This window comes from Plecotus auritus (assembly GCF_963455305.1).
Source record: "Plecotus auritus genome assembly, chromosome: X".
NCBI classification, from domain to species: domain Eukaryota; kingdom Metazoa; phylum Chordata; class Mammalia; order Chiroptera; family Vespertilionidae; genus Plecotus; species Plecotus auritus.
In genome coordinates, this window is record NC_137784.1 from 55,686,603 (window position 1) to 55,713,219 (window position 26,617).

Genomic DNA, 26,617 nt, shown 5'->3' on the forward strand with positions numbered 1-26,617 from the left:
CCTCTCTCTTCCTCTCTCTCTTTCTCTCTCTTCCTCTCACCCTTCCTCTCTCTAAGCATGTCTTTGGGTGAGGATTTAAAAAAAATTAATATGCTAGTACTTGAAAAGACATCCTCTAAGGAAATATTAAAAAGAAAACATTGGGATAATTTAGATAAGACAAAATTCTGAAAAATTAATGCTCACATACATGAAGAAAGTTATATGATAAGCATTAAACTATAAGTCAATACCTGGGTTCTAGTTTTTAAATCACCCTATCTCATAAAAGAGTAACATGCAAATTAACCATCATTCCGCTACACCCACAAGCCACACCCACAAGCCACGCCCACCAGCCAATCAGAAGCGAGTATGCAAATTAACCCAACCAAGATGGCTGCAGCCACAGAGAGCAGGAGGGAGGCTTGGGTTTTCCCAGTGATGAAGGAAGCCAAGCTTTCCGCACACCCTGGCCAGCCCAGGCCTGCACTCCAGGTTACAAAGTTTCAAATATAGAAGATAAATAAATCCCAACAAAAATGGCGGCAGCCACAGAGCTGGAGAGAGCAGGAGGCTAGGGTTGCCCCCGGCGATGAAGGAAGCCAAGCTTCTGAAGCCCTGGCCTGCCTTGGCCTCCGATTAAGGCTACAAAGTTTCAATTATAGAAGATAAATAAATCCCAACAGAAATGGCTGCCGCCACGGAGCAAGCAGAAAGCTTGGCTCTGCTCCAGGCTACAAAGTTTCAATTGTAGAAGATAAATAAATCCCAAATACCAGGGCCTCCACTTGGGTCGCCGGGGAGTGGGGACGGCCTGCAAACCACCACAGGCCCCTCGCCCAGGCTGCCCCATGCCCCAAGGGAACCCCCACCCTGATCCGGGACACCCTTCAGGGCAAACCAGCTGGCCCCCACCCATGCACCAGCCTCTATCCTATCTAATAAAAAGAGTAATATGCAGATTGACCATGACTCCAACACACAAGATGGCTGCCCCCATGTGGTCAGAGATCCTGTCCCCATGTGGACACAAGATGGCCAGCAGGGGAGGGCAGTTGGGAGGGACCAGGCCTGCAAGAGAGGACAGTTGTAGGCGATCAGGCCAGCAGAGGAGGGCAGTTAGGGGTGACCAGGCCTGCAGGGGAGGGCAGTTAAGGGCAAACAGGTTGGCAGGAGAGCAGTTAGGCATCAATCAGGCTGGCAGGGGAGTGGTTAGGGGGTGATCAGGCTGGCAGGCAGAAGCGGTTAGGGGCAATCAGGAAGGCAGGCAGGCAAGCAGTTGGGAGCCAGCAGGCCTGGATTGTGAGAGGGATGTCCGACTGCCCATTTAGGCCCAATCCCACCAGGATCAGGCCTAAACGGGCAGTCAGACATCCCTCAAGGGGTCCCAGATTGGAGAGGGTGCAGGCTGGGCTGAGGGACCCACCCCCCCCCATGCACAAATTTTGTGCACCGGGCCTCTAGTATATCTAATAAAATTTTTATGAATCCAACCAATATTTATTAACTTTCTTTTATATGCCAGGCACCCTGAAGAAGCTCACAGTATTGTAACTGACAGACATCTAAATAAATAGTTGATATGAAATATGTACAAATGCTATGGAAGCAAAGAAGAACTAAATGAAGATGAAGAACTGAGCACACACTACAGCCACCCTTTGTGTTATAAGGCCCTAGAAATGCAGTGTGTGTGTGTGTGTGTGTGTGTGTGTGTGTGTGTGTGTGTGTATACATATATACACATATATATTACACTATAAATTTTGGATACTATAAATTCATATCTAGTATATATGCTATAATCTATACTAATAAAAGGGTAATATGCTAATTACACCAGATAGACCGGATGTATTCCAGACATCCTTCCGGACAAAGCCACAGCGGCTGTGAGGGCCAAGGGACAGTAGCACAGGAGAGGTGGCAGCGCAGGAGAGGCAGCAGTAAAAGCTGGTCCAGCGCCGTGGGCCCCTTTTGCAGATGTGATGCAGGAGAGGCCTCGGCATGGGCCAGTCCAGTGCTATGGTCCCTTCTGCAGAGGCATCAGGAGAGGGGGCAGCTGGTACAGTGCTGCCCCTTCCACAGAGGCAGCCACAGAGGCAGCAGCGCGGGCTGGTCCTGGTGCCACACCTCCGCAGAGGCTGGATGGGGTGTGACCTGCTGTGCCTCAACCTCCCACAGGCCCTCCCCCAGCCGGCCAAGCTCCAGATCGCCCCCCACCCAACATCCAAAAAAATGAAACTAGACCACCAACTTACACCATACACAAAAATAAACTCAAAATGGATAAAGGACTTAAACATAAGATGGGAAACGATAAAAATCTTAGAAGAATCCATATGCAGACATACAGTATGTCATAGCAGTATCTTTACCGATATAGCTCCTAGGGCAATGGAAACTAAGGAAAAAGTAAAGAAATGGGACTACATCAAAATAAAAAGCTTCTGCACAGCAAAAGAAACCATCAACAAAACAACAAGAAAGCCCACTGTGTGTTTTTCATGGGTGTCTTGCTGTTAGCATTACAAGTAAAAATTAATTTTGTAAAGTAAAAATTTTCTAGATGTAATTTACTTATAGGATATTTTTCCTTACATGATATTACCCTACTATCCCCCCTTTTTTGATTAATGGAGGCTTTTGTAAATTTTATAATGCAGTCTTGATAACTTTAAATTTTAAATTTTTGCACAAAAATATGACTGCTTTAGTTTCATTGAGACATATGTACTATTATTTGTAATACTTCAAACAATTAAAAAAATAAATATAATATTTACAGGGTAAACTAAGATTGTTGGTAGAATATTAAATTTGATGGTAAAATAATAATCAAGTTTTCAGATTAATTTAAATAGGCTAATTGAAATAAGTGAATAGTCAAGAAAATTTAATTGTACTAGACAAAAAGCTGTTCCTAATGTGGTAACTAAAATTTCTATTGGTAGTTCATCTCATGGTAAAATTCCTGAACATGCAATGAAACTAAAGCAGTCATATTTTTGTCAAAAAATTAAAATTTTTTTGTTATTATATGTTTATTTCTAGTCTGCAGAGACAAGATTTTTTAAAGGAAAGAAATGGGGAAAAAAATAGATACAGAGGCAAAGAAGCATTGAACAGACTGTCAAACTACAGCGGGAAGGCAGAGGAGGTTGCGGGGGGGTGGGGGGTGGGCTGTAAGAGATCAACCGAAGGACTTGTACACATGCATATAAACATAACCAATGGATAAAAAACACTGGGGGGGGGGGGGCAGGTAAAGGCATGTACTGGGAGGAAGGGGAGGCCGGGGAAGGTCAATGGGAAAAAAAAGGAGACATATGTACTACTATTTGTAATACTTCAAACAATTAAAATAAATAAATAAATAAATAAATAAATAAATAAATAAATTTAAAAAAATAAAATTTAAAAAATAATAAAATTTAAAAAATAATAAAATAAAAAAAAGAAAGCCCACTGTATGGGAGAACATATTTGCCAATGCTATCTCCGATAAGGGTTTAATCTCCAAAATTTATACGGAACTCATACAACTCAACAAAAGGAAGATTAACAACCCAATCAAAAAATGGGCAAAGGACCTAAATAGACACTTTTCGAAAAAGGACATACAGATGGCTGAGAGACATATGAATACATGCTCAAAGTCAGTAATCATCTGAGAGATGCAAATCAAAGCAACAATGAGGTACCATCTCACACCTTTCAGAATGGTTATTATCAACAAATCAACAAATGACAAGTGTTGGCGAGGATGTGGAGAAAAAGGAACCCTCGTGCGCTGTTGGTGGGAATGCAGACTGGTGCAGCCACTATGGAAAACAGTATGGAGTTTCCTCAAAAAGTTAAAAATGGAACTCCCGTTCGATCCAGTAATCCCACTTCTAGCAACATATCTTAAGAAACCAGAAACAATAATCGTAAAGGATATATGCAACCCTATGTTTATAGCAGCACAATTTGCAATAGCTAAGATTTAGTGCCCATCAGCAGATGAGTGGATTAAAAACCCATGGTACAAAAAAATAAAATAAATAAACCACTGTTCATCTACACAATGGAATACTACACTGTTGTAAAAAAGAAGGAACTCTTACCATTTGCAACAGCATAAATGGACTTGGAGAGCATTATGCTAAGTGAAATAAGCCACTTGGAGAACAATAAATGTCATATGATCTCACTCATTTGTGGAATATAATGAACAACATAAACTGATGAACTAAAGTGGATCCAGAGACATAGAAGCACCAAACAGACCATCCAACCTCAGAGGGAAGGCAGGGGAAGGGGGAGGTAAGAGAGCAACCAAATGACTTGTATAGATGCATATGGCCATGGCCCATGGACACAGACAGTAGGGGGGTTGGGGGCAAGTGCTGGGTGGTGGGAACAGCCGGGGAGAGATCAATGGGGGGAAAAGGAGACATACATAATACTTTAAACAATAAAGAATTTTTTAAAAAAAGAAAAGGAAACATGAATATGCTAAAGGATATAAACTTCTTCCAGTTTATACTAACTTCAACCATTTTCATAGAGTAATGACTATCTCATTGCATCTGTACTTTGTCCTCATTTAATTAGGACTTACCAAAATCCGTCTGTGAATAGCCTCTTCTGAAGCAGCTGAGCCTTCACACATACACAGCAACTTGCAAGCAACATGCCGTACTGCAAAAACAGTAATTGACACCCATAAACACAAAACATTCATTCTTTTTTATAAACCTATGAAAAGAGATGTGAAATGAAACAAGTATTGTTAAAAATAAGAGTTTTAAAGGCTTTTAAAAACTCTATTAAAAGTACATGATCTGATATTTATCAAATGAATAATTTGCTTAATGCTAGTCAGTCAGATATTGAATTTTCAAATTTTAATTTCTGCAGGTTTCAAGCCCCAAAGACTCACTGAAGATACATGGTTCCACACGCTGTTTTGTATGTGCTGGCAACAATATAATTCTATGTGGAACAATATAAGGATAGTTAGGGATTAGTTTCCTAAATTTGAAACTTTCTAAATATACTCTCTGCAAAAGATGACATAAAAGTTCTTAAAATATAATTTAGAAAATACAGATATCTTCATTATACAGTTCACTTCCCCTGAAAATAGGAAAGTTTGAGTAAGTGTAACCTTCTTGTTTGTATAGTTTCTTTCATCATAAAACATATCCAATTTTTAAAAGGATGATTTCACACATAACTTAACTAGTTGTCTTGATGTTAGGTCTCAGCAGCTATTCTACCTATGCTAAAACCATTTTTTAATTAATATTCAATTGAAAAGAGATTTTCCCAGCTGAAATTACAGGGTAACTGGAGTAGTAAGATATTTATTATCCATCATGAAATGTAAAATCTATTCATTCCTTAACAAAGTTAATTTATTTCTAAAAAAAAAACACTTTCAGTAAAATAACTAATAATCATATATTTACATTGTCTTGCATTTCCAGTTTTTTAAATTACTAAACTTTATTTTTTCCAAAGTTTACTTATTCTGCAGGGGTTTTTTTAAATGTATTTTTATTGATTTCAGAGTGGAACGGAGAGGAAGAGAGAGCTAGAAACATCGATGATGAGAATCATTGGTCGGCTGCCTCCCCCACATACCCTGCTGGGGATCGAGCCCACAAGCCAGGCATGTGCCCTGACCAGGAATCAAACCATGATTCATAGGTTGATGCTCAACCACTGAGTCACTCAGGCTGGGCTTCAGTTTTCTTAAGGAGCCTGATCTTTCGATTATTTCCCCTCTCCAAAGTTACCTTCAGTACCTCCCTCTCAATTTACTCCTTTCTCTCTACCTTCAAATACATCCATCTCCCTTCCTTGAAGAAAAATAATCAACTCCACTATGTTTCAAGCTTCCATCCCATTTCTCCTCTTCCTTTCATTGCCAAACTTCTTGAATTGATGGTCTATCTACTACCTCTATTTTATTGATACTCACTCATCTCCTTAAGCCCCTGCAATATTTTTGTGTCCTAACCACTTAGCTAAAACTTCACTACCAAAGATCACCTTCCAGTATGCAACAGACTGAGGATTCTCAGAGGGAAGTGTGTGTGTGTATTGGTGGGGAGGGAATTAAACCAAACAACTTATACGCATACTAAAGGCCCGGTGCACGAATTTGTGCACGGGTGGGGTCCGGCTGGCCTGCCCCCAATCGGGGCTGATCAGGCTGGGCCGGCTGGAGAGGGGCCGCGGGCGGTTTGCCAGCTGGCCCTGCCCCCTGCTCCAACTCCCAGTCGAACTCCCGGCCAAGGGGACAATTTGCATATTAGCCTTTTATTATAAAGGATGAGCATAACCCATGGGCACAGATAAGAGTGTTCTGAAGGCCTGGGGAGGGTGTGAAAGTGGGGAGGAGGAGGTCAATGGCAGGGGGGAAGAAGGACATCTGTAATACTTTCAACAATAAAGATGCATTTTTTAAAATGATAATAAAAGCTGCCTCCTTAGCGCAGTAGGCAGCGCATCAGTCTCATAAAAATGATAATAAAAAAAAAATCTTTTTAAAATAATTAAAGGGGGGAAAAAAGATCACCTTCCATGACTTCACAGCAACATTTCAGAGTGATCATAACCTTTTTTAGAAATATACTTCCTTGACATCACAGCTTTGAGCAGTGTCCCTCTGTGGGAAATGTCTCAGTCTAAGAATTTTGCATCTATCCCCACATTCTTGATCCAGCTGTTTATAGTTATCACCAACAAGCCTTTAGGCCAAAGGCAGTTGAAGTGAGAAAGAATGCCGCTTCAGTATAAAGATTTTTTTAAAAAATAAATCTTTATTCAGATTATTACAATTGTTTTTCCTTTCCCCCCCCAAGCTCCCCTCCACACGGTTCCCACCCCACCCATTGCCCTTACCTCCCCACAACTGTCCTCATCTATAGGTGTATGATTTTTGTCCAGTCTCTTCCTGAACCCCCCATACCCCTTTCCCCCTGAGAATTATCAGTCCACTCCCTTTCTATGCCCCTGATTCTATTATATTCACCAGATTATTCTGTTCCTCAGGTTTTTATTCACTTGATTTTTAGGTTCACTTGTTGATAGATATGTATTTGTTGTTCATAATTTTTCTCTTTACTTTTTTCTTCCTCTTCTTTAAGAATACCTTTCAGCATTTCATATAATACTGGTTTGGTGGTGATGAACTCCTTTAGCTTTTTCTTATCTGTGAAGCTCTTTATCTGCCCTTCAACTCTGAATGATAGCTTTGCTGGGTAGAGTAATCTTGGTTGTAGGTTCTTGCTATTCATCACTTTGAAAATTTCTTGACACTCCCGTCTGGCCTGCATAGTTTCTGTTGAGAAATCAGCTGACAATCTTATGGGTGCTCCCTTGTAGGTAATTAACTGTTTTTCTCTTGCTGCTTTTAAGATTCTCTCTTTGTCTTTTGCTCTTGGCATTTTAATTATGATGTGTCTTGGTGTGGTCCTCTTTGGATTCCTTTTGTTTGGGGTTCTGTGCACTTCCTGGACTTGTAAGTCTATTTCTTTTCACCAGGTGGGGGAAGTTTTCGGTCATTATTCCTTCAAATAGGTTTTCAGTATCTTGCTCTCTCTCTTCTCTGGCACCCCCATAATTCTGATGTTTGTACGCTTGAAGTTGTCCCAGAGGCTTCTTACACTATCTTCAGCTTTTTGGATTTTTTTTTCTTTTTGCTTTTTCGGTAGAGTGTTTTTTGCTTCTTTGTATTTCAATTCTTTGACTTGATTCTTGTGTTCCTCTAGTCTGCTGTTAGGTCTCTGTATAATATTTTTTATTTCAGTCAGTGTATGTTTAATTTCTAGTTGGTCCTTTTTCATATCTTCGAGGGTCTCGTTATATTTATCGGCCTTTTCTAGGATATTCTTGAAAAGCCTTATAACCGTGGTTTTGAATTCTATATCCAGTTGTTTGTTTTCCTCCATTTCTTTCATTTGTGATCTGTTTCTTTGATGCCGCATTTTCACTGCTTCCCTGAGTTGGTAGGGTAGATTTGGGTGCTAGGTTTCCTATATGGCCCAGTGCGTCGGCCTCCCGAGTTAACCTGAGGTGGACACTCTTGGTGCACCCCTTTGTGGACGGTGTGTACAGCCTTGTTGTAGTTAAGTCTTGATAGTTGTTGGTATCACTGGAAGGAATTGACCTCCAGGCCAGTTGGCTGTAAGGATCAGCTGTGTCTACGCTGGGAGAAGTTCGGTGCTGGAGACAGCCTTATAGGATTAGACTTGCCAAATTGCAATAGCCTCTGTGCTCAGCTTGGATTGGGTGGAGTCTCAGGGTGGAGCAGACAGTCTTGGCTTCCAGTCAGCCTTGCCCTTGCGCGCTTGCGCGCCTCTAGACCTCTGCCTTCCCCGGCTCCCGAGTCTCCACCTAAGAGTCCAGATTCCCCCCACAAGAGCGTGGGTCCCCAGGGTCTCGCCTGGAACTGGGGTTCAGTGCAGTCAGAACTGGGGCTCAGTGCAGTCAGGAGCTTCGGACTCCCTTCTGCTAGGGAAAGCCTGTGGCAACCTCCGCAGCCTTTGTGCACACTGGCGCATGCGCCTCCAGAACCCTGCCTGCCGGGACTCCCCCGGGTCTCCCCCGGGTCTCCGAGTCTCCGGGTGCCTTTCTCTCTACCTGACAGTCCAGACACCCCCTGTATGAGCCTGGGTCCACGGGGTTTCGCCCGGGATTGGGGTTCAGTGCAGTCAGAACTGGGGTTCAGTGCAGTCGGGGGCTTCCTTCCCCCTTCCGCCAGAGAAAGTCAGCCAGGCTCTCAGCCGCCCTTCCTCTCTGCACGCACAAAGACCCTTTGCCGTACCTCCAATTCTCTGTGAGCTTTTCTCTTTCCTTCTAGTTGTAGAATTTTCACTCAGCCAGCTTTCCTGTGGTTCTGGATGGTGTCCGTTCTGTCTTTTAGTTGTAGTTTTGAAATTGTTGTGCGAGGCAGCAGTTTAGGTGCTTACCTTTGCCGCCATCTTGGTTTCTCAAGATTTTTTTTTATGCCGTTCCTCTATCCTTGTCTTTTCAGACTGTTCTTGGCACCTCTACATTATAAACATCTTGGATGGGTGCCTGCTGACTCCTTACATCTGCCTTACCCTACTCCATCAGTGCCCACAGCTTGAAAATTGAATTGACTTTAGACAACACATAGTTGAGAACCGCTGTTGAGACCTACAGGTTGAGAACCGCTGCTGTAGAGCCTAAGACCATCGGAAAACACAGATATTTACATTACGATTCATTAACAGTAGCAAAATTACAGTTATGAAGTAGCATCGAAAATAATTTTATGGTTGGGGGTCACCACAACAGGAGGAACTGTATTAAAGGGTCACGGCATTAGAAAGGTTGAGAACCACTGTGTTATATGCTCTGGCATTTGTGCACTCTTTTTCTTGTTCGTTTGCCCATTCCTTCCCAGATCCTCAAGGTATTTTTGTTCTGGACTCTTATCTTGTCCTTTTCACCTACTGTCTACCATAACATGGTATGACAACCCTATCACAACTATGGATTCAATAAATGAGTAATGAGTCTTGGCTAGAATATTTTGAACTTCTTTATGGCTCCTACCCTTATACTTGTTTTTACAAGATTTGGAAGACTCAAGGTTAAAATTGCACTACTCTGTTCTCTCAACACCACTGGTTCTTAAAATTTGGTATACTTGAGAATTTTTTTCAAATTACAGATATACCCAGGTTTCATCCTAAACCTAGTAAGTCAAAACTACCATGGTGGGGCCTAGGCATCTGTAATGTAACAGAATCCACAGGCGAACCTTATTTATATCAATATTTAAGAACTGTTGCTCTTTATTTTCTTCCTCAGAGAATTCAACTACATCTGGGGCTTTAATAATCACCTCCATGTGAATACCTACCAAATCTACAGGGAGGCTGACTTTTCTCATATCGCCAATCTTATTGTTTCCTCAAATACAACAAGTCTAAAATACAATTTATGTCATTCCCCTATTTTGGCTTTCCTATTTCTTTACATTGTTCCATAAGTCTTCACAATAATAAAAACAGTAGCCTATAAATCTTGATGACTTTTTTCATCACATAACATAATCCAGTCACACTGAATTTGTTTTAAGGAGTCAAAGTATCTACCAACAACATCTTTTTGGAATAAAAATAAAATTAAAAAAAAAAGATTTCATTCTCAAAAAAACACACAAAAAACTCTTTTAAATCAGAGGCTTCCTGCATGACATCTTGTTTTCCACTATTACCTTAAAAGTACTATCTATACTAATAAAAGGGCAATATGCTAATTAGACCAGACATCTTCCGGTCATCCTTCCAGACACAGCCACAGTGGCGGGGGCCAAGGCAGAGGTGGTTAGGGGTGATCAGGCCAGCAGGGGAGAGCAGTTAGGGGCAATCAGGCCAGCAGGGAAGAGCAATTAGGGGTGATCAGGCTGGCAGGGGAGAGCGGTTAAGGGTAATCAGGCAGGCAGGCAGAGAGGTTAGGGGTGATCAGGCAGCAGGCAGAGTGGTTAGGGGTGATCAGGCAGGCAGGCAGGTGAGCGGTTAGGAGCCAGTGGTCCCGGATTTTGAGAGGGATCAGGCCTAAACCGGCAGTCAGACATCCCCCGAGGGGTACCAGATTGGAGAGGGTGCAGGCCGGGCTGAGGGACTCCCTTCCGTGCACAAATTTCATGCACCGGGCCTCTAGTCCTATATAATAAAGAGGTAATATGCAAATTGACCATCACAACACACAAGATGGCTGCCCCCATGTGGTCAAAGATGACCACCCCCATGTGGACACAAGATGGCCACCACAAGATGGCAGGCAGGGGAGGGCACTTGTGGGAGATCAGGTCAGCAGGGGAGGGCAGTTGGGAGGGATCAGGCCTGCAGGGGAGGGCAGTTGGGGGGAACCAGGCCTGAAAGGAAGGGCAGTTGGGGGCGATCAGGCCTGCAGGGGAGGGCAGTTAGGGGTGATCGGGTCTGCAGGGGAGGGAAATTGGGGGCAAACAGGCCTGCAGGGGAGGGCAGTTGGGGGGGACCAGGTCTGCAGGGGAGGGCAGTTCAGGGCGATCAGGGAGGGCAGTTAGGGGTGACCAGGCCTGCAGGGGAGGGCAGTTGGGGGCAATTGGGCCAGCAGGGGAGCAGTTAGGCATCAATCAGGCTGGCAGGGGAATGGTTAGGGGTGATCAGCCTGGCAGGCATAAGCAGTTAGGGGCAATCAGGCAGGCAGGCAGGCAAGCGGTTGGGAGTCAGCAATCCTGGATTGTGAGATATATACCTGGTGGGATCAGGCCTAAACGAGCAGTCGGACATCCCTCAAGGGGTCCCAGATTGGAGAGGGTGCAGGCTGGGCTGAGGGACACACACACCCCCGTGCACAAATTTTGTGCACCAGGCCTCTAGTATACATAATAAGCACCCAAATATCTGTTTAAGAAGTGCTACATGCACAGAGGCAGCACACTGGGAGAAGTCCTAGGGCTGCAGCTTCCACTTCATCTATCAAATCCCTAGTACTTGACCAGCAGTGAAAAACAGCTAGAGCAATGTTCCTTGAAATGCAGAATGGTGGGAATTTAGAATTAATGCATTTTAATCTAACACAGTTCACTGTGTAATAAGTTCCTCCATGGATAAGTTTCTAACTATTCCCTCCCCATAACTACAGGAACTAAGGCTTCTAGGAGCAATGATATCAACATTTATCTTAGTTAAAAAGATAGAACTAGTCTTTAAAAACATCCTAATAGAGGAGTGGACTAATAAGTATATTATTGACTTTATTAGCCATTAATTACTCTATACCTATACTAAAGTTGTATAGTTTTGGTTTATATTTATAAAGATAAATACTTGGTAATAAATTTTGTTACATACAAATAAAATTCATTTATCTTTACAAAGCCAACCAGTCCAGACATTTACCTATTGGATTACTGCCTCAATGTATCCTTTATAATTGGGCAAAATAATTTCCAAAATTACATTGTCACTACCCTTGTTGGAAATCAGTAACTGTGAGCACACTAAACCCTGCCCATTTAACTTAAGCACTAGAACTTTGCCAGTGAACCACATTTAATGCATCCAAGCAGATGAGCTTGGTTTGTGTTTTTTGTTTTGTTGTTGTTGTTTGCTCTTAGGTAGAAAAAAACTTCTCTAATTTTTCTCAGTACAATGATCATCAACTAACCTCATGAGGAAACTAATCATTAAAGATATTTTAAATCCAAATCCCTCATATAGCAACATTTTTCTTTCTATATTTTCAATGGAGAGAGAAAACTACTATTTGATGGTCCTTCAGAACCCAGATCATCTCTTCTCCAAAGAAAATAATCCATGTCTTTTAACGTTCCCTCAAGTTCTCATTTTCCCACCCTTTAATCATCTTTGTTGTTTACCACCAGCCTATTTCTTGCAGTGAAGCTTTTAAACGTTTTTAAATATGGAGCTAATTTCGGAAAAATCATAAAACTGAGTAAGGCTCTTTGCTTGAGAAACCACTGTTTATGGGTTGTTTTGCTTAGTCTTATTTTAACAAATTTCCATCTAAGAACTGGTCAAAATATTATCTCAATTGCTGGAACATAACCTGATTTATACTAGTAATAAAAATACTCCTCACAATGAGTCACAAAATATATACATACATTTAGCTTTCTGCTCTTTACTTATAACCAAACCGACTCTCTTGGTAACTGCCCAGTTCCAAAGGTTTACAGCCATTTCTTCAACCTAGACAAGAGAAACATTTTCTTAGCCAGTTAAAATACTGTCCATCTCCAACAATATTTTCTTCCTTGTATGTTTTATGCTTCTGTGACTATTGTGGGTCACTTACAGGCCCTCCATAATCTAGTCATATTCTATCTTTCATCCCCAAAACTTACCCACTGTTACAATAATTATCTTACTATCTCATAAACACAACTTGTCCATTTCTTTCTATGCACCTTTATTCATACTGTTGGCTTTATCTGATATATCTCCTCCCGTTCCCTTTACATAACTCAAATCTACTTCATTCTCACCAAGAACATCCATGACACTTTCAGCAATTACTAGTCTACGGTGATCTCTCTCTTCCTTGAATTCCTATATTGACTGAGTTTCACATAATTGAACAATTAATTATGCTGTTGTGTATCATTTATTCTTTATTTTAGTTGTTTTTCTTATTTCCAAACTAGGCTCCTTGATATCAAAGATCATGTCTTATAAAACTTATAGTACCTGTCAAAGTCCTAAATAAAGAATATATACTCAAATAATAAAATTTATTGTTTTACTATGTTTTGTTGTAGAGAGTAGAGAGCAAAGTTTCTAGCAGCTTCTTCTGGGGTTTATCTTTCTATCAGATGCAAAAATAAATCAATTTCATACTGTCTCGAGGATTAAATGAAGACACAAAAAATGTAAATTTGCTCTACCCAGTTTGGCTCAGTGGATAGAGCATTGGCCTGCGGACGGAAGGGTCCCAGGTTCAATTCCAGTCAAGGGCACATACCTCAGTTGCAGGCTCGATTCCCGGCCCTGGTCAGGGTGTGTGCAGGAGGCAAGAAATCGATGTGTCTCTCTCACATTTATGTTTCTCTCTCTATCTCTCCCCTTCCCTTCCACTCTCTCTAAAAATCAATGGAAAAATATCCTCTGGTGAGGATTTAAAAAAAAATTGGGCACAGGCTGGTTTCTGGCAAGGACCTCTAAAGAAAATAATTGGTCCTGATAAACATATTGGTAGATAGGAATACTAACTGGATGAGAAAAAAAACTATTTTATATACATTGAAGGGGCACAATTGTATTTTAATTTTATTTTCTCTAGTATCACTTTTCTTACCTACATTTCCACATTTTTCTGATGAGCTAGATTTTTTATTTAGCATTGCTGTTATTTACCTAACTATTCTGGGGCTAATTCTCATTCTCATCTCCATCTCTCTCACATAGTAAACCCATGCCACAGGTGACCTAATGATGACTTTCACATGAAGTATCATTTGATTTGTTTTATCAAAAACACATGGAGCCCTGACCGGTTTGGCTCAGTGGATAGAGCATCGGCCTGCGGACTGAAAGGTCCCAGGTTCGATTCCAGTCAAGGGCATGTACTTTGGTTGCGGGCACATCCCCAGTAGGGGGTGTGCAGGAGGCAGCTGATCGATGTTTCTCTCTCATCGATGTTTCTAACTCTCTATCCCTCTCCCTTCCTCTCTGTAAAAAATCAATAAAATATATTTTTTTAAAAAAGAAGAAAAACACATGGAGTTAATATTTGACTCCAAATTTCCCAGAGGAAGAAATGGTATTTAGGGGGGAAAGTAAACATCTAAAGTAAAACAGCTTAAAGAAACTACCATTTTTGACAGCAATTTGACAATATGTTAAAGAAAAAAAGGCCAAAAAAGATCATATGTTTTGACCCATTAATTGCTTTTCTGAGATTCTAGCATACAGATGTAATCTAAATGTTGAGGGGAGGATAAATTTTACACTTAATAGTGTTCCTCATATTATTATTTACAATAGTGAAAATTAGGAATAATATAATTATCCATTAATAAAGAAACACATAGAGGGATTATGATAAATCCACTACAAGGAATATTACTTAGCCACTTAAAATAGTGATCATGCAACATGGAAGAAATGGATAAATTCCTAGAAACATACAATATTCCAAGGAGGAATCAGGAAGAAAGAGAAATACAAACAGACCAGTAACTGCTAATGACATAGAATCAATAATCAAAACCTTCCAAAAAACAAAAACCTTGAAACAGATGGCTTAACAGGCAAATTTTAGCAAACATTCAAATACTAATTAATACCCATCCCTCCCAAACTATTCCAAAAAATTAAAGAGGGGGTATGCTCCCAGACTCATCTAAGAAAGCTAACATTACCCTAATATCAAAACCAGAGAAAGACACTACAAAAAAAATTATAGGCCAATATCCCTGATGAACATAGATTCAGAAATCCTCAACAAAATATTAGCAAACTGAATTCAGCAATACATTAAGGAGATGATATACCATGATCAAGCAAATTTATAGCTGGATTGCAAGGCTGATTCAATATCCACAAATCAATTAAAAGGATATACTACATAAATAAAATTAAGAATAAGAATCATATAATCTTAGTAATAGCTATAAAAAGAGCATTTGACATAATCCAGCATTAATTTATGATTTTTAAGAACTTTCAGCAAAGTGGGAATAGAGAAAACAAACATACTTCCACATAATAAAAGCCATATATGACAAACCCACAACTACCATCATTTTCAATGGTGAACAGCTGAAAACTTTTTCTCTAATATGAGGAATAAGACAAGTATGTCCACTTTCACCATTTTTATTCAACATAGTAACAGAAGTACTAGCCACAGAAATGAGACAAGAAAAATAAATAAAAGCCAACCAAATTGGAAAGGGAGAAGTACAACTGTCACTATTTTCAGATGACATGTTACTAGAGAGAACCCTAAAGAACTCCACCAAAAAAACTCCTAGAACTAATAAATTCAGTGAAGTAGCAGAATACAAAATATTCAGAAATAGGCTTCATTTTTATACAGCAATAACAAACTATCAGAAAAAAAGAGATTAAAAACACTCCCACTTACAATTCCATCAAAAAGAATAACATGCCCAGGAAGAAATTTAACCAAGGAGAGAAAGATTTGTAATCAGAAAACTGTAAGACTCTGAAGAAAGAAACTGAAGGACATGCCAAAAAATGGAAGGTTATACAGTGCTCATAGATAGGAAGAACTAACATAGTTTTTTTAAATAAATCTTTATTGCTCAGATTATTACAGTTGTACCTCTTTTTTCCCCCCATAGCTCCCCTCCACCCAGTTCCCACCCCACCCCATGCCCTTACCGCCCCCACTGTCCTCGTCCATAGGTGTAAGATTTTTGTCCAATCTCTTCTCATACCCCCTTCCTCCCAAAATTGTCAGTCCACTCCCTTTCTATGCCACTGATTCTATTATATTCAACAGTTTATTCTGTTCATCAGATTTTTTATTCACTTGATTTTTAGATTCACTTGTTGATAGATATGTATTTGTTGTCACTTTGTTGTTCATAATTTTTATCTTTACCTTTTCTTCTTCTTCCTCTTCTTAAAGAATACCCTTCAGCATTTCATATAATCCTGGTTTGGTGGTGATGAACTCCTTTAGCTTTTTCTTATCTGTGAAACTCTTTATCTGACCTTCAATTCTGAATGATAGCTTTGCTGGGTAGAGTAATCATGGTTGTAGGTTCTTGCTATTCATCACTTCGAATATTTCTTGCCACTCCCTCCTGGCCTGCATAGTTTCTGTTGAGAAATCAGCTGACAGTCGAATGGGTACTCCCTAATAGATACCTAACTGTTTTTCTCTTGCTGCTTTTAAGATTCTCTCTTTGTCTTTTGTCCTTCGCATTTTGATTATGATGTGCCTTGGTGTGGTCCTCTTTGGATTCCTCTTGTTTGGGGTTCTGTGCACTTCCTGGACTTGTAAGTCTATTTCTTTCACCAGGTAGGGGAAGTCTTCTGTCATTATTTCTTCAAATAGGTTTTCAATATCTTGCTCCCTCTCTTCTTCTGGCACCCCCATAATTCGGATGTTGATACGCTTGAAGTTGTCCCAGAGGCTCCTTACACTATTTTCATATTTTTGGATTCTTTTTCCTTTGTGCTTTTCCAGTTGGGTGTTTTTTGCTACCTCATATTTCAAATCTTGGACTTGATTCTTGTGATCCTCTAGTCTGCTGTTGGGTCTCTGTATATTATTTTTTATTTCAGTCAGTGTATGCTTAATTTCTGATTAGTCCTGTTTCATATCCTTGAGGGTCTCCCTAAATTTCTCGGAGGTTTCTAGAAGATTCTTGAGGAACCTTATAACTGTGGTTTTGAACTCTATATCCAGTAGTTTACTTTCCTCCATTTCTTTAACTTGTGACATGTTTCTTTGTTTCTGCATTTTGGCTGCTTCCCTGTGTTGATAGAGTGGCCTTGTGTGCTAGGTGTCCAATAGGGCCCAGTGGCTCAGCCTCCCCTATTACCTGAGGTGGACACCCTTGGTGCACCCCTTTGTGGGCTGTGTGCACAGTCTTGTTGTAGTTAAGCCTTGATTGCTGTTGGTATCACTGGGAGGAATTGACCTCCAGGCCAATTGGCTGTGAGGACCAGCTGTGTCTACAATGGGAGAACTGCTGTGCTGGAGATACCCTTATGGGGCAGGAACTGCTTCAGTGGGGCTTTGGTGCTCACTGAATCTGCCCCTTGAGTGTGTCTCTTATGGATGTGAAGAGTTGTAATCTGGTATGGTCTCACCCTGACCACTGGGTACACTGGCTCTTGGATCTCCAAGGAGGTGCAAAGTCAGCCACTGCCTGAGGCCACCCAGCAGGAGGTACAGAGAGATTTGCAGATTCCTCCTCTTTGTTTGGGGTTTGGAAGTGCCCAGATGAGGCCCAGCTGTGAAGCAATGCAGGCTGCTGCTACCAAGCTTTAGGCCTTCTTTTGGAAGCTTTGGATCTCTCTGACCCAGCTGCAGTTTGTTAGGTTTTAGGTTGCAAAAGGACAGGCCATTCATACGCAAAAGCTGCTGCGCACAGCTTGGGTGGGGTTGTAAATTGGCAGTGGCAGGGTCTTAGGGAATCACCAGGGCAGAGCAAACAGCAATGGCTGCCAGTCAGCCTTGCACCAGAAAGGTCCCCACATCTCTGTGTCCCACGGCCCCGTGCAGGAACAATGATGGCTGCGAGTACCTCTTAGAGAAAGTCACCCTCATGTTCCGGCACGATGCCAGACAGTACAGTTTCTCCCCATATGAGTCTGGACCCAGAGCTGGAATTCAGAGCAATCGGGAGCTTGTATCTCCCTCCCAATTGAAAAAAAACAACAACAGTACACCCAGTTGCCTGCCCTTGCACCTCCTCACCTCCACACTTCCTACCAGTCTCAATTCGCTTTTTTCTGTCCTTCTAGTTGTAGAACTTCCACTCAGCCAGCTTTCCCATGGTTCTGGATGATATTTGTTTTGTCTCTTTGTTGTAGTTTTGATGTGGTTGTGAGAGGCAGCAAGTACAGGTGTTTACCTATGCCACCATCTTGGTTGTTCTCAGAATTAACATAGTTTAAATGTCCACATTACCCAAAGCAATCCACAGATTCAATGCAATGCCTATCAAAATAACAATGGCATTATTCACAGAACTAGAAAAAATAATCCTAAAACTTTTATGGAACCACACACACACAAAAAAAAATCTTGAATAGCAAAAGCAATCTTGAGAAAGAAAAAGTGGGAGGTATCAAACTGCCTGATATCAAACTAAACTATAAGTCTAGAGTAATCAAAACAGTATGGTACTAGCATAAAAAATAGACACATAGATACTGGTATTTGTGTATATGTATCCTTGGGCAAAGAAAACAAAATTAAAGAATAAATTGGACTACATCAAACTAAAGAGTTTTGCAAAGCAAAGGAAATCATCAGTAAAATGAAAAGACAACCTACTGAATGAGAAACGATATTTGCCAATGACACATCCAATAAGCAAAAATATCCCAAATACAAAAAAAAATCATACAACTTAGCACCAAAAAAAAAAATCCAATTTAAAAAATGGGCAGAGAAGAGAAAATATGGCGGCACAAAGAGACTGAGTTGCCCCATGCTGGCCCACACCCGCAGAAATCTGATGGAGCGGAACCAATATGGCAGCAGAGTGGAGGCAAGCTAAACTCATCGCCTATCAGGACCAAACTGGAATTACAAGTACTTGTACAGAACAATCATCCCAAATAATCAACTGAAGACTAGCAGAAGAGAAGTTTTATAACCAAGAATTTACAGAAGAAGCCACATCAAGATTGCTCCAAACAGATTGCCCAGAGCCAGTCACAGGCAGCATCTTAGATTGGCCTGCACCAGAGTCTCTCCCAAGAGGCCCAGATGCAACATACCCACTGGCCAGCTTCAAACACCATCAAAGCAGGATCCAATTAGCTTCACAAGCAGCATACCCAAAAAGAGATCTCCACAGGCACCAAACCCTGCTGAGGCCAATTACACTTTTTAAAGAATATTTTTTATTTATTTCAGACAGGAAGGGAGGAGAGAGAAATATTGATGTTAGAGCTAAATATCCATTGGCTGCCTTATGCATGCCCCTACCAAGCATTAAGCCTGCAACCAGGCATGTGCCCTGACCAGGATCGAACTGGCAACCCTTTGGTGCATGGGATGATGCTCAACCAACTGAGCCATTCCGGACGGGCTGTGGTGTCTTTCACTAAGAATAATTATTTTGAGATTCATCCATATGACTGCATAAGAGTAATTAATTTCTTTTTATTGCTTAGTAGCATTCCACTGAATGAATATATAACAATTTATCCATTTTATCACTTGATAGACATATTTGGCTATCATAAATGAAGTTGCTATGAATATTCATGTATATACTAGTGGCCCAGTGCACTAATTCATGCACACTGAAAGGAAATTAATTAGAAGAAATATTTTAATATCACTATTTTCCCTTTCTATAATAGAAGTATCAACCAAATTCACAATCAACAATGACACGGAAACACACACGTGCAATTGTCGTCAGTGAGAGCTTTATATGTATCGCGCATGCACAAGTCAACTTAGCCTTTTATAGATATAGAATAAACTTGCTTAATTAGACCTGCTTTCTGATGTAGCTAAACTTTGTCCAGCCCAGTGAAGCACCCCAACTTCTCTTTCAGGTAATTGTCAGCAACACAGAGGTAATATCAACATGAAGCAGGTTATTATTGTATATCACGCAGGGAGAACAAAGGGTAAAATATTTAACTGCAGCAGTGTTTGACTATATTCTGTGCAGTGAGAAAAACTGAAGTCATTTTCAAGGTCCATCATTTCTTACTTCTTTTCAGTCGGGTCAAGTTTCTAAACTTTCTAAATCTCCGTTTTCCGGCTAATGAAAAGAAAATAGGACCCCACTGAGTTTCCTATCTACCTACTCCAGGATTTCTGTGAGGATCAAATGAGATTAGGCAAATGAAAATGCTTCACAAACATTTGGTTAAAGTATAAAGTGTTTCCACCTGGCTATAAAGCAAGTCGTCATAGGCACCAGTCGGAAGGTGGGAAGGGCACTTAGCACATTAGCCTTTTATATAGATAGATTTTGAAATGACTTAGGTTTTCATTTCTCTTGGGGGAAATACCTAGGAGTGGATTTGTTAAAACATAAAGTGCATTTGTAGCCAGATTTCAACAGATTGTCTAGAGCAGCAGTTGCCAACTGGTGGTCCGTGGACCACTGATGGTCCACGAAGTCCGAAAGGTTGGTGACCACTGGTTTAAGGAAACCTTTGGAGCAGCGGTCTCCAACCGGTGGTCCGCAGACCACTGGTGGTCCATGAGGTCTAAAAGGTTGGCGACAGCTGGTCTAGAGTATTTCCTTCCTTGAGGACAGGTTTTCAAAGGCCCAAATTCTTAATTTAAAAAACAATAGCAATTGGGCTTGGGGGTTTCCTAGAACTATCCCTCCTAATTCAGAAAAACGTTTCTGGTGCTGGCAAGGTAGGTCAGATGGTTAGAGCATTGTACCAATGCACTAAGGTTGTGGATTTGATCCCCAGTCATGGCATGTATAGGAAGCAACAAAGGAATGCATAAATAAGTGGAAAAACATATCAATGTTTTTTTTCCCTCTCACCCTCCCTTTCACTCTCCCTCTCCCTCTCCCTCTTCCTCTTCATCTCCCTCTCCTTTTTCCTCTTTCTCTCCCTCTTTCCTTTACTTTCTCTCTCAAATCAATAAAAAACAAACAACAACAATAAAAAAAAACCTGGCCAGATAGCTCAGTTGGTTAGAGCATCATCCCGATACTCCAACATGTGGGTTTGATCCCCGGTCAGGGCACATACAAGAAGCAACCAGTGAATGCACCAACAAGTAGAACAGCAGATTGATGTTTCTCTCTCCCTTCTCCTCTCTTTAAAATCAATAAATAAAAAATTTAAAAAATGAAACACTTTGCACTTAGTAAATCAATAAATAACTAAAATAAAGACATATTGACATCAGTACATAATTTTGAGGTCATAACTTTGAATAATTTTTCTTAGTTAAATTTATTGGGGTGATGTTGATTAATAACATATATAAGTTTCAAGTGTACAATTCTATAATTAATTTAAATATGGAGTTTTGGAAGAGACAAAACGGCGGTGGAATGGGCAGAAGTGTCCCAAGCCTTGTCCCGGAGCAGACAGAAGGAGCAACTAAATCTAATAACACTCACCCTAAATTAGCCAAGCAGACACAGCTGGTGAGACAATTCGCAGCCGGGAAGGGCAGAGGACACCAGGAGAACTGTAAAATCAGGGATCTGGGCTGGAGAGAGGTGCAAGACCTACAAGCCCAGAGGGTCGGAAGGAAGTCTAACAGCACCGAGGCCACGTCCCTTGGGACAAGCGTACAATCTGACTGTGGAAAGGAAGTCCACAGGGATGCTGGAGGCAGGGGATTCTAGATCTAAGCCCACAGCCACAAGAGGCTGAGCCCAGAGGGGGCATCCTGAACAACTGCCCAAGCCGCGCCATGCTGGAGGTAGAGGGGCTCGCAGTGGCGCAGCTCTTTCCCCTCTTTTTGGTCTTCGCTTTTATTCACTACTAGAGGCCTGGTGCATGAATTCGAGCATGGGTGGGGTCTGGCCGGCCCACCCCGATGGGGGTGCATCTGGCCAGGCTGGCTCGGGGGGGCCGATAGGGGCCCAGATCAGGCTGGTTGGCTGCCACAGTGCATATCATAGCCACGGGTCATTCTGGTCATTCCACCATTCTGGTCACTGGACTTTTATATATATAGCCAGCATAGGACCTTTCAAATACGGACACTCATTTGTGGCTTAAGTGCAGGTGGAAGTGCAGGCTTGTGGAGTCTGGGGAGAGGCTGGGGAGAGAAGTAGGTTGGGGAGAGGTGGTCAGGAGTCTGGCACTGGGACATACCTGACACAACAGACCTAAGCAGCCATTTTCTCCTGAAGATATAGCCCCTCCTGGCAGTCTTCAGGCAACCAATACAGCCACATCCAGACTACACCCTGAGTGTTACAAAGGATACAAAAAATAATCTGAATAGTCCCTGAGAGCCCTCAGAGACTGGGCTGAAGAGGCCGTTCAGCCCCAGCAATCTCCCCAACTATAGCCCTGACAGAAACAGCAGCTTGAGAGATTAAGATTGAAAGTGGGCAGACAGGCTAAGTGGGAAGATTGGTTCAGCCAGCTTGCAATCAAGGCTGTGGAGATAGACACAAACAGAGGAGTGGTGGACCACTTGGAACTTCAACAATCTAACAGGAAACTGAGAAGTGGCAGACAGTACAGAAGAGTGGGATCTTAAACCAGCCCCCGTGGAGTATTAAAACTCAGTGGACACGAACGACACTTCACTTTTTCATTTTTATTTTATTATTATTATATCTTTTTTCTTTATTTTCCTTTTTCATGTTTATTTATTTTTTAATTTCTTTTTGCACTATTTTTTCATTCTATTTTTTATTTTATCCTATTTTTAAATATTTTTCTAATTTTTTTCTTCTTTCTCTTTCTTCTTATCCACTCATCCTCTTTTTACTTCCTCTATACTGAACTGAGGTCCCCCCCATACTCATCCAATTCCATGACTTTCTGTATATAAGCTCGGCCTCTACAGATTCTACCCCCACTCTCTTTTCTGGGTGTTTATAGAGTTTGCATTTTTTGGTTTATCTGTTTGTTCTGTGGTGTTTACTCCCCATATATTTTTTTTCCTTTCCTTCTTTTTCTTTTATATCTTACCATTGTTTCTCTCCTTGATATCATCTGTGCTCTCTTTTCTTTCATGCACTGCTTGTGGGAATGCATACTGTTGCAGCCATTGTGGAAGACAGTATGGAGTTTCTTCAAAAAGTTAAAAATGTAACTCCCATTTGACCCAGTAATCCCACTTCTAGAACTATGTCCCAAGAAAACAGAAACACCAATCAGAAAGGATATATGCACCCCTATGTTCATAGCAGCACAATTTCCAATAGCTAAGATTTAGAAACAACCTAAGTGCACATCAGCAGATGAGTGGATTGAAAAACTGTGGTACATCTACACAATGGAATAATGTGCCACTATAAAAAAAAGAAGGAACTTTTACCATTTGCAACAACATGGATAGAACTGGAGAGCATTATGCTAAGTGAAATAAGACAGATGGAGAAAGATAAATATCACATGATCTCACTCATATGTGGGATATAATGATCGACATAATTTGATGAACAAAAATAGATCCAGAAACAAATGGCAGGGTGGGGGGGGGTTAGAGAGTAACCAAAGAACTTGTATGCATGCATATTAGCATAATCAATGGACACAGACACTGGGGTTGGGGGCTTGCCTGGGGTGGGAATGGTTGAGGGGGGGGTCGTTTGGGAAAAAATGGGACAAATGTAAAACTTAATATAATAAAAACACTTTAAAATTTTTATTTTTGATTTTTCTTGTTTTTGATGTAGGCCTGTACTGCTATGAACTTCCTTATCAGTACTGCTTTTGCTTTGTCGCAGAGATTTGGGGTTGTTGTGTGTCCATTTTCGTTTGTTTCCAGCAAGTATTTTATTTCTTGATCTGATTAGTAACCCATTCATTGTTTAATAACATGCTATTTTTCTCCATGTGTTTGAATGTTTTAGGGTGTTTTACTGTATTTGGTTTCTAATTTCATTCCACTGTGACCTGAGAAGATGCTTGGCATAATTTCAATCTTCTTGAACTTGTAGAGATTTGTTTTGTGTTCTAACATGTGGTCTATCTTTCTGAATGATCCATGTGCACTTAAAAAGAATGTATGTTCTGCAGTTTTGGGGTGAAGTATTCTATGAATGTCTATTAAATCCATCTGATCCAGTGTGTCCTCTAGTGTCACTGTTTCCTTATTAAATATTTATCTGGAAGAACTATCCAGTGAGGTCAGGGGGTATTGAAGCCCAATATTATGACTGTATTGTTCTCTATTTCTCTCTTAAAGTCCTCCAGAAGTGTTTTTTTTAAATATATCTTAGTGCTTCTATATTGGGAGCATACATGTTTACCAGGGTTACATCCTGTTGTTGAATCGATCCCATTAGTATTATGTAGTAACCTTTGTTGTCTCTTGTGATGCCCTCCATTTTGAATCTTTTTTGTTGAATATGAGTATTTCTACTCCAGCTTATTTTCAATTTCCATTTGCATGGAAAAATTTTTCTATCCCTTCACTCTCATCTTGTGTCTTTTATTCTGAGGTCTCTTGTAGACACCATATAGTTGGGTCATGTTTTTGTATCCATTCAGTTACCCAATGCATTTTGGTTGGAGCATTTAACCCATTTACATTTAGGGTTATTATTGATAGGTACTCATTTATTGCCATTTTAATTCTGTATGGCTAGATTTCTCTGTTTCTTCTTCTCATTAGCATTTCTTGTAATGCTGGCTTGGTGGTGATGTACTCCTTTAGCCTTTTTTGCCTGGGAAGATTTTAATTTGATGGTCTATTTTGAATGATAGCCTTCTTTATTATAGTAATCTTGGTTTCAGATCCTTGCTTTCAATTACCTTGAGTACTTCATGCCATTCCCTGCTAGCCTGTGGGGTTAACAGTTTGCTTTTCTCTTGCTGCTTTTAAGTTTCTCTGTTTTTAATTTTTTGGTATTTTAATTATGAGGTGTCTGGGCATGGCCTTGCTTGGGGTTCTCCATGTCTGCTGGATTTGTGTGACTTTTTCCATTACCAGGTTAGGGAAACTTTCTGCCATTACTTCAAACACATTCTCTATCCCTTTCTCCTTTTCTGCCTCTTCTGGCACACCTGCTATTCTAATATTGTTACATTTCATGTTGTCCTACAGCTCCCTTAAGCTGTCATGTTGTTTTTAAATTATATTTTATTCTCTGTGGTTTATTACAACCCTGTCTTCAAATTCACTGATTCAATCCTCATCTTCCCCTAATCTGCTGTGCATTCCTTCCAATGTGTTCTTTATTCATGCTATTTCATTCTTTATGTTGATATAGTTAGTATATCTTCTCTCATGCTGTTAAGCATCTGTACCACAATTATTTTGACCTCTGTATCAGATAAATTTCTTATCTCCATTTCATTTATCTGTTCTGGAGAATTCTCTTGTTCTTCCATTTGGGGGTTGTTTCTTTGTCTACTCATTTTGGCTGTCTGTTTGGGTTTGTGACTGTGTATTAGATCTGCTAAGCCTCTCAAGCTCTAGTGCAAGACAATGTCAAACTCTGTTTCTAATTAGATCAGGCAAAGGCTCAAAGCCACCAAAGACCACCTTTGCCTGCAGACTGGTTCGATTCAGTCCCTCAGGCAATCGCCCACAGGTGTGGTGAGAGTATTTCCAACACGGTGGGGCAATTGCTTCTGCAGGGAGACTAACTTATATTTTCAGTCTTATAATGAGCCTCAGGTACTCCGCACCCTGGAGCAAGGTGTTTTCCATTAAGGTGGATCAACTGTCTTCCCCAAGGCAAAGTCACCTGTACACCAAATACCTGCATGATAAAGATGACCTCCACAGCATGAGGGAATGACTCAGCACAATAAATCAGAAGGGATGCCTGCCTTCTGAACTCTAACCTAACCACAGAACCCCCAATCGTGGCTTCTGCTCACATAGCTCCAGTTCACTCTGCCATCCCCTGCCAGAGCATAAGGTGGGTGACTCCAACAGGAATTCTGTGTGTTGGCCCTTTAAGTGGATGGCTGCATTTCCAGCCTTCTTTCCCTGTCAGACAGCAACCTTGCAGCTTTCCACAGCCAGATTTTATGAGGGTAACCTTGTCAGTTCTGGTGCTCTCTACTGGTGGGACCACCCTGGGAATTAAACTTCAGAGTTCTCACTGCCAACCCCCACAGCTGAGATATCTATCCGCAACTTCAGATGCTATCTGTGGGATAGATGCTAGCCATTTCATGCCTCCACTCCTCTTATTAGACTATGAGGTCTCCACTTTCGGTTCTCAGTTATCAGGGTTCTCTCCAGTGAGTCTTCTGTTGATTATTCAGGAAGTTTTATGTATTATATTGTAATTCCAGTTTTGTCCAGGGAGTATGTCAGGGCAGAATCCACTTACTCTGCTGCCACTTCTAATCTCTCCACTATTTTTGAAATGTGACATTAGGTTTGAAAGTCCAAAAATATATTTCTACGTGTTTTCAATTATAATTCTTTATTGTTTAAAATGTTTCCCTTTTCCCACATTGACTTCTCCCTGGCTGCACCCGAGCCCCAGCACATGCTCTCACCACCCTACTGTATGTGTCTATTGGTTTTGCTTATATGCATTCATACAAGTGCTTTGGTTGATCAGTTACCCAACCTATCCTGCCTTTCCTCTGAGGATTCATGGTCTGTTTGATGCTTCTATGTCTCTGGATCTATTTTTATTCATTAGTTTATATTGTTCACTATATTCCACAAATGAGTGAGATCGTGTGATATTTATCTTTCTCTGACTGGCTTGTTAAGCTTAGCATAATTCTCTCTAGGTCCACCCATACTATTGCAAATAGTAAGAGTTCGTTCTTTTTAC

At 40.9% G+C, this 26,617-nt stretch overlaps 1 protein-coding gene across 1 annotated transcript in view; it reads right to left on the bottom strand.

The window, feature by feature from the left end:
• TEX11 (testis expressed 11) overlaps positions 1-26,617 on the bottom strand; it is a gene marked incomplete at both ends in the record, with an annotated part of 517,390 nt that overhangs the window by 437,375 nt on the left and 53,398 nt on the right. Inside the window, 2 exons of the mRNA XM_080652805.1 lie at positions 4,589-4,668; positions 12,629-12,713. Of these exons, the coding sequence (XP_080508931.1) occupies positions 4,589-4,668; positions 12,629-12,713 (165 nt within the window). The remainder of the gene's footprint in view (positions 1-4,588; positions 4,669-12,628; positions 12,714-26,617) is intronic.